Source organism: Mirounga angustirostris, unplaced genomic scaffold, assembly GCF_029215605.1.
Source record: "Mirounga angustirostris isolate CCGP_5_RB_7025 unplaced genomic scaffold, mMirAng1.0.hap1 SCAF_16, whole genome shotgun sequence".
Lineage (NCBI taxonomy): Eukaryota > Metazoa > Chordata > Mammalia > Carnivora > Phocidae > Mirounga > Mirounga angustirostris.
The window spans coordinates 11,168,662-11,178,251 of NW_026991724.1; the positions used below are offsets into that span (position 1 = coordinate 11,168,662).

The window sequence follows — 9,590 nt, forward strand, 5'->3', positions numbered from 1 at the left end:
AGATACTAATTTGAAGGTCTCTTCTGTTAGAGTTCCTACTAATTTCAGTACCACAATTCCACAAGTATGTATTTCTGTGCTAAATAATTAAGACTAAATTTGATCATAGCAGTATAATTTATATACTACCCATGTCTCACCATTATATTGTATGTTATTTAAATCAAGGATTAATGGGCTTTTTCTATAAAAGGCCAGATAGTAAAGAATAGCATATAGGTCTTCATATCAAGAAAGGGAAATCAATTTAAGAAAATTTTGTTGATAAAATAACAAAATATAATAATAATAACTGAATAAAAATTTTTGCCATACGGGTCTACCCATGAGAGGAATATAAATTTTTTGTGCCACAAAGAACTCTTTTTTTTTCAAACAATTAAAAAAACTTTTTTTCCAAACATTTAAAAATAGGAAAACCACTCTTAGCTCACTGGCCCTACAAAACAGGCAGTGGGCCATATTTGGCCAACCTCTGAGCTAAATATTACATTATCTTACAATTGATGTTATGCAATTCTATTAATTTGTTTTCACTGAAGAGGTAAATTAATTCAATCTTGATATAGAGATTGGGTCCCATAAGGGAACCTTTTGTATACAATTGTATACAAATTTGTATACAAATTGTGATACAATTTCCAAAATTTTAGAAGACAATAATGTTAATTACTAAGAGTGAGCACTATGTATCCTGTGAAAGTCATATTTTTGACCCTGAGCTAGCTATGAGTTGTGTCGTCCCCAGAGCTGGAGACTGCCCTTATCAGAAATTATTTGGGATGCATACAATCAGAGGTGGGGAGAAGGCACCAAACTGAAGAAAACAAATCAGTATGGCTGTTAGAAAAGTGAGTCAAAATGCACACTCACCGGTATGTCCAAAGGCCAGCTATTTATGCATTGTATCATATAATTATATTATCATCAGTACTTTACTATTACAGTCTAGTTATTTTTTGCCATGGGAACAAATTCTTGGGAGAAGAAGGAAAAGCAGGAAGCTTCAGGAAAGAATTACAAGGCTGAGTTTTAACAATTTGGGAATCTGTCCAGTTGCATTCACATTGCATCCCTGAGCCCACAAGAGTGATGATCCACTCAAGCAATTACCTTCATCTATTGCTGATTTTAACATATCCTTTCCATGATTCTGTCAGAGTAAATATCAGATAAACCTTTTTTTTCAATTAGATAAAAGAAAGAACTTAACTTTTAATTAAGTTATTCATAAGCTACTTGGTGAGCATTAAATATTTTCAAAGTTAAGACTCAGGAGGCCAGGAAGCCTTTGTCACATGATGTGCAAGAGTAAAAATAACTAGTCCATACACCTGTTCCTTCTTTTGTGGTGAGTCAATCTCTCCCCCAAAAACATCTTAATGTTCAGCAAGAAACTTTGGGTCCATAAGAATAACTATAAAAATAGATATCTCCCTTCTCAATTCATGTCTCTTGGTAGCAAGTGAAGAAACCAACAACAGTCTGTGCAATGTATCAGAGAGCAAGCCCTTCCAGGAGGACCTGTCTCTAAACTTCCATGTAAGGAACACCTCAACATAATAACAAATTTGTCTTGACCACAATAAAGAGGAAAGATCTGCGGCTGCTTCACTGCTTTTGAAGTGTCAAGCAGGGCGCTAGTAGGCAAAGAATGTGGTTTATTCAACATATTTCATCTTTACACAGGTGAGGAGTAAGCAAAGCCACCAAATATGTGGGAGCACGTGCATCTGGTGGTTTATACAGATTTATTTACATATATACATGTGCACATACATATGAACATGTTTATGTATATGTGTGTATTTGCACAGAATCCTTCCAATGTGAAGTTACCGTGTTGATTAATTAGATCAACTAACATTCAAATTAAAGTGCATCTAATCCCTGAGCTGTTCCTGGTTTACAGTGCTGTCCCATGAAAGCTTTCACATTGGCAGCCTTGGGTCGTCTTGGGGGCTGACTCAGTGGAGAACAGAATTGCTCTTGGTGAATCAGCTGTAAATAAAGGGAGAAGGTCTTTGTATTCACCTGGGAGACTGACCTTTAATTTTATTCATATTCAGTTCTCCCTGACTTTAACATTGGTATTCAAGATTGATTCACGTCTCAAAATAAAGTCTTGTCCAAAAGAATTACTGGTGTTACTGTAACACTTTAAAATGCTTATGCTGAAAAAAATTAAAAATACAAAAAATACAAATGCTTATGCTGGTTGATGATCACTTGTCCATACACTGAATCCCAGCCTTGATGGTAAACATATACACTTGTTCTTCCGAACAAGATAAAACATATGAAGCACGTGGTAGTAGCAGACCTTGCTTCCTTCCAAAAATTAAAAAAAAAAAAAAACAACTGAGTATTAAAGAATAAAACAAAAATTGGGAAATGAATTTTTTCTCATATATATTATTGCAAAGCATACTATCTAGGTGATATTAACAAGAAATTATTAAATGCAATTTTAATTAGATGAGTGCATTTATTTGTATTTTTGACACTTTAAGAACTGTCAACTCAATATATATGGTAACCAAGAACTCCAACTTTATTATTTAAATAATTCCTAATAATTTAAAATTGTATAGGTTCTTTAAGTTTTGCAAATGTTTAGAAGAGCATTAAACCACTTCAGGAACAAACCAAACGTGAGAGAATACAGAACCAGGGTTGAAATTTTAAGTGTCAGCCAGAGGCCCAGCCAAAGCTAAGCACTCCTGAATATTCTGCTCTCCTCAGGTCTCAGCAGCTCCTCTGCCCTTCACTAAAAAGATCTATTACAAAAGAAAGCTATTTAATGTCGAGCTGCCTTTTACTGGACTTCAAGAAAACAAACAACGATCAATCAATCCTATTCATATATTATTAACCCAAATATAGGCAGTGCCTTGGAAAGACAGGACTGTGTCCAGGCCAGAGTTCAGCTCTGCGTTTCTGAAGGGAAGAAGGCTTCAAGTGATGTGCTTTACATTGTAAGAGTGACCTCTAGTGCCTTCCTTTTTTGTTGAACTTCTGTAGTTGGACGATGAATTACTTATGCCTTCTCTACAAAACTTTGTGTGCATGGGTATGTGTGTCTGTTTAGTTACTGTCTGTCTGTTGCAATGCTTCTCAAATGCTGCCATTACAACCATCCAAGGTTCTGACTAGGTGAGAATAGGCAACTTTCCTTGTCTCATGGAATTCTTATACAACTAAATTAAAACTGAATCTGAAACACAGTGCAGCATCCGAGGGATGTTCTCTTCTTGCAGAGTGACAGATACACCATGCCACTGAATGAGTTAATACTGCATGGGACCCCGAAACCACAGTAGCCACGCAATGTGCATGGACATCTGACTTGTGCCACAAGGGCCATTTATCATGTTTTTCCCACATCAGAGGGCTTTAGAGTGTTCCAGGGCTGTGCCATAGCAAATGCCTGATTACTGGCTTATCTGTATTCCCTAAACCTAAACCTGGTTATACAGCAGCAGCATCAATTCCTGAACAGGCCTCACAGCCCCTTCTAGAAGAGCAAATGAGCTTTTCTTTTTAAATCAGAGAAAGAGATAAAAAGTTGAATTTGCAGAGCTTATATATCATTTATCGAGGAGGGGGAAATTCTCCCATTTAGGGATTTTAAGCCAAATACAACTTTTAAAACTTTTTCTATCTCTAATAAAAAGTGCATGAAGGGAGTTCTGCCAAATTATTTTGGGTGATACTTAAATAAGAAATAGGTCTTAATAAATCTTCCCTGAATCAGTTAACTTAGAATATTCAATCAGAAATGTATAAAGTTAAAAATAATGCTTTTAAGAATTCATACTTCTGACAAATCACCTAAATGTTTTTCCTTTAAGCAAAATGTAGGAATCAAGCCCCCTCTTTCCAGAGTACTCAAATCTCATTCTTTAGGGAGTGAGGGCACAATTCTAAATACTGGGGTTTACCTCTACCAGTTTGCTCCTGAATTCTGCAGTGCATTTCGGCTATTAACCTGGCATGATTTTAAAGATGCAACCAGCTATCAGTCTACCAATGCAAACTTCAAAAATCTAAGCTAATGCAGCATAAGGTAAAGTCTGCCAGTTGTTTTCCTGTTACACATAATTCCAATAAAATTCAGTAATCCTTAAAAAGGATTCACAGGCTATTCCCTGGTTAAGATGCTAATTTAATGTTTTAATGTTTTACTAGAACTTGAGCTTTCTCAATGAATATTCAAAGAAGAGAGGATAAGAGTCTGCTCATGGACAAAAAAAAAAAAAAAAAAAGAAAAAAAAAGAAAGAAATGACACTTTGCGTATTTTGACCAGACCAGGAGGAAAGACAGACATGGGTAAAGCCAGTCATATCTGCAAGATTTTTAAGTGAGGCTTCATTTACAGCAACATGCTTTGCAGCAATGCCAGTTACAAATAATAATCATAAAAACAACAGAATTAAAGTTTTGCAGAGAAGCTCCCCCCCCCATCACTGCAAGTTTTAAATCATTTGCTGTATACTTACAGGAATTCCCAGCTATGACCCTTTTCCAATTTTGAGTAGATAACAGAAGTAGCATCTTGAGGACAGCTCCGGTGATAGACCCCATGGTCACATTTGTTGGGCTCCCCCAAAAGATCTTGAGTGGCTCTCCGAGCGCTGTCTGGGTCTTCAGCACCTCTGGGTCTCTCAGTTGCTCTCCCTCCTTCCCTCCCCTCTCTCTCTCCCTCTCTCTCTGTCTCACACACACACAGGCACACACACACACACACACCCCCCACACAGCCCTGACTCCTCAGTGAAAGGCCCCCCCCAGCATCTTCCCTTACAGGCATCCACAGAGATCAGGCCACGCCCACTCCTCTCGGCGGCGGTCCCCGACAGTGGCCCTGGTCCCTCCTCCAAATTCACAGCGGCGCTCGGAGCCCAGCGCGCGCCGCACCGCTGACCGAAGCTGCACCTGCAGGCGGCGGCCTGCTACTCCGGGGCCTCCTCGGGGCTCCCTCCCCGCCCCGCTATTCTCCAACAGTCCTTAACCCTTTCTCCCCTCTAGAGACGAGGCTGGGGGGAAGGGGTGAGGCGGTGAAGGCTCCCGATTTTCTGGAGGTCTTGCCTTTAGCGGAGCCAGTCAACACACTGAGCTAATTCCCGAATATCCGGGGAGGGCATCCAGGTAAAACTGCGTTGTTTCAAAACAAAAGCATAAAAGAAGACAGAAATAACTAAGCAGTATTGGTAAATTGTAGCTAAAACTGTCCTCAGGGAAAATACTTGCTGTTGTTTTTCTCTGTTTATATAAAACTATCCTCTTCAGCTACAGTGCCAGGATTTTATTATGGAAATTCCTCACAAGGAAACAGACATTCCTGTTTGGCAGATATTTAGAATCATCTGGTAATAGTCTGCAAGAAATTAACATTTCTTATTTTAGTGCATCAGGAGGACAAACCCACAAACCGAAAGCTTTGGATGGATTTATTTTGATGAATACATCATGCTGTGAATAGGCAGCTGCATTCTTAAATTCTTTAATAAAAATTCCCAAAAGGCCTGAAATGAAGAATGATGGGATACTGAAGAAGGGGACCCCCCCACACACACACACGCACACACACCCCAAAACTAAACAATGTAAAGATATAATTCAAATGCTCTAAAGGAGAGAGGAATAAAGTTGAATTCACAAGCTCACCGACTACAGAAAAATTACTCTTCTAATGGCTGATCCATCTATTTCTTGAATAGAATATTAAAATATTTAAATAACGGGGTTAATATCAGATAATAAGTGTATCACATGGTATCACAGAGGATAAGTAATCTCTTTAAAATAAATGTGAAGATATTTAACTGATGATGTGCTAGATTTTAGAAGAATAGGAATCCTAGAGTTCTCAAGCATCTCTTGGTGATTACAAATTAGAAGATGCGTAAGCCTGTAGCAACAGTACCCTTGCTATGGAATGAATGAAATAAGGAGAAAAAGGACAGATGCATCCTCCTGTCTAACCATAAGAGCTAAACAAATACGTTTGGCTCTTGCCTACAAACAAAGCAGAAGAGGTATTTTTTTCTTTTCCTACTTACAGATGAGAAAACAAGAACAGGGAATTGAAATAATTTGTAGAGGTCACAGAGTTAGTTAAGTAGAGTACCAAAGACTGGACTTTGTTTTTCTGACTCCAATTTTACTGCTCTCACCCTGGAACTTACTGCCCCTCACATCAGAGGACACCTCCTCCCTGACCTGGCAGCAGTGGCTAAAACTTGAGGCCCTAGGAAAAAAAAATAATAACAACAGCAGGGAAAAGAAAGGTCATTGTTTGAGCATTTGCTTGTATTCCTAGGCCTATATCCCTGATTTTATTTTCTGATATAATATATTAGGCAAAAGCAGATACAAGTTGACAATTTATGTTAAGTAATTATTGAAGGAGATTAAATGTTATTGAACACATACTATATGTCATTTGTTATCTAATTAAATTATTATAGTAATCTTTGAGGGAACTATCATTCTGTCTATATAGCCAAGAGACTAAAACGCAGAGAAGTTAAGCCGTATGTCCAGAGTGCCACAGTGAGTAAGAGAGAAGGCTGGGCTGGCATTCTGGACTACAAAGCTCTAAAATCATTACTTTCAATGACTCCACACTGAAGAACAGGTTCTTGGATTCTCCTGATGAGAAAAGTTGTCTTCCTATTAAAAATTTATACTTAATTGCTCCCATAAAACAAATTAGAGAATGCTTTTAAAAGGACCAGTACACATAAATGAAAAATAACTGAAACTGTCATGCCAATAATAACTTCTTTAGGACAAACTGTAAATTATCACAGTAGCCATTAATGATGGCTTTTCCGTATGGGTGGGCTATAGCTACAGAATGAGGTGGAGGCTGGCGCTGGAGAGAAGACCACAACATTTCAAGCCACCACACCACCTGTCCCTGCCTGATGACCACACAGGGCAGAGATTGCCCGGACAACGTGAAGCAGGGGAAAGAGAGAACGTGGACTTTGCAAACAGAGGAGCCTAGATATGAATTCAGCTTTCACTATGGTTCTCATTAAGCGATTCCATTACTCTGGTCCTTGATTTCTTAAAAAAATAATAATAATAAGAGAATAATGACTAAAAGAGCCACTGTGATATAGTGTATGATAAGTATTGAGTAGCTAGCACTGAGTGGGCCCTCATTTACTTATTGGCCTTAGATCTCTGCATTCTGACTGTTCAGAGTAGTGGTTTGAGCAGGCAATGCTGGAGTCTGGCAGCCCAGGTTCAATGTCTGCCCCAGCTGCCGCACCACCAAGCACAAGCTCTTGGGCAAGCTATGTGTCACCTCTGCTTCTGTTTCCTCTTCTGTGCCCCAAGGATAAATAAAGTATCAACCTCAATGCCAAGACAGTGCCATAAAGTGAAAGCCCCTAGGAGTTACACAACCAATGTTGTTCTTGTAATCATTGTATTCTACAAATCACTTTGCACAAATGAGAAATCCAAAAGGAATTAAGACTTGCCAGAGGGACATGACCCATTAGTGGCAGGAAAGGGTTGGTCACCAAGACCCACTGACCAGTGCTGCTTTTCTCCATCCCCACCAGATGGTGCTTAATGTCAGGGGAAAAAAAAAAAAAATGAATCTGAATGGGGAAAATCAGAAAAGCATAGAGCCCTAATTTTGCACATCACTATACTGCTGACTCAGACTCGCAAATCACTTCTCCCTGTGCATGCATTTGTGGTTATATTTTCCACCGATTAAGATAAACACAACTGCTGGTGCTTAGGGTTTGGCATATGCATATTATGGGCCAGGCCCTGCTTGAGAAAGCATTATAAATCAAATCAAAATGTTAAAATTTGTAAAACAAGGTTTTCAATTTCCTCTTGGTACTACTTGCCAGAGAACTGTATGTCCCACCACAGTGTACAAGGAGGCTCCTGGATTGTACTTTAGATTGAAAAAAAGACCTTCAGGCCACAGGCGAATAAAGTCACATCAAAAGACTAGAAAGCGATCAAGATGCCACTCCTTCGTTTCTTTTATTCGTGTAAACAATTGTTTGATTTGGTGCCTGAATCTCGACTGGTTTTTTTTTTCTGGATTTCGGGGAGGGTCTGGGCTTCCCATTCTGCAATTTTGTTGATGTCACTATTCAAAATAGATTTTTCTTTTTTTTAATTTATTTGAGAGAAAGAGGGAGAAAGAGTGAGTGCATGCACATGCATAGGCAGGGGCAAAGGGAAAGGGAGAGAGAGTCCTAAGCAGACTCCACACTAAGCGCAGAGCCCAATGTGGGGCTTGATCTCAACAACCCTGGGATTATCACCTGAGCAGAAACCAAGAGTCGTCGCTTAACAGACTATGCCACCCAGATGGCCCCAAAATAGATTCTTTTTAAAACTACAATATATTTGAGGTGCAATACAGTGGTTTTAAGGAATATATATTTGGTCATTCACATGACCAAAATATAGTTCTCATATTATATTTGGTCTTCTGCACTTTCTGGCTCACAGCTACTAAAACCCTTGGAATTTCCTGATAAAGGGTGATAAATGTGTCTTTGTTATGTTAATGAAGTGACCTTTGGAAAACCCCTAAGTAACTTAAGGATGGGGACTGACTGCCAGGAGAACCAACCCTGTGATTAGAGAGTTGGAACTTTCAGTACCTCCTTGCCTCCCCACTCCTGGGGAGGAATGAGAGCTAGAGATTGAGTTCTATTGCCAGTGGTCAATGATTTAATTAATCATGCCCATGTAATTGTGTTTGGAGAGCTTCCAGTTTGGTGAACAGGTAGAGTGTAGAGACTTAAGGAGAGTGGTATGTCTGGAGAAGACATGGAAGCTTCGCACCCTTTTCGCCATACCTTGTTCTATGCATCTCTTTCATCTGGTATTCTGGAGTTATCTCATTTTAGAATAAACCAGTAATCTAGTAAATAAAACATTTCTCTGAGTTTTGTGAACCGCTCTAACAAAATAATCAAACCCAAGGAGGGGGTTGTGGGAACCTCTGATTTATAGCCAATTGGTCAGAAGTACAGGTAAAGTTGGGGGAAGGAGGACAGTTTAATAACTGAGCCCTCAACCTGTGTAATCTGATGTGATCTCTCAGTGGATGGTGTCAGAATTGAGTTGAATTTTTGGACACCCTTCTGTAATCCTGAGAATTGCTTGTTGGTGTGGGGAATTGGGGAATCACCCCCACACACACACAAACACCCACTAAAATTCATCTCAGAACAGCTACTGATGAGACAATAAAATTTTTGCCAAAAGTCCCTTCCCAAATATATTTATATTGAATATAAACAATGTTTTCTATGCTATAACCAGTAAACATACAAAAATACTCGTTGTCATTGTTGGGGCTGAACCTTTATTGAGTTAGTATTTTATTAATGGTATTTACTTTTACTTATTTTTTTGTACTACCTATTTTTTTATTATGTTATGTTAATTACCATACATTACATCATTAGTTTTTGATGTAGTGTTCCATGATTCACTGTTTGCGTATAACACCCAGTGCTCTATGCAGAACGTGCCTCTTTAATACCCATCCCCAGGCTAACCCATCCTCCCACCCCCCTCCCCT

The 9,590-nt window shown here is 38.9% G+C and overlaps 1 protein-coding gene across 1 annotated transcript in view; it reads right to left on the bottom strand.

The window, feature by feature from the left end:
* CNTNAP4 (contactin associated protein family member 4) overlaps nt 1-4,651 on the bottom strand; it is a 258,405-nt gene extending 253,754 nt beyond the window's left edge. Inside the window, exon 1 of the mRNA XM_064580174.1 lies at nt 4,504-4,651. Coding sequence (XP_064436244.1) covers nt 4,504-4,588 — 85 coding nt within the window. The 5' untranslated portion in view covers nt 4,589-4,651. The remainder of the gene's footprint in view (nt 1-4,503) is intronic.
* Between the last annotated feature and the right edge of the window lie 4,939 nt (nt 4,652-9,590).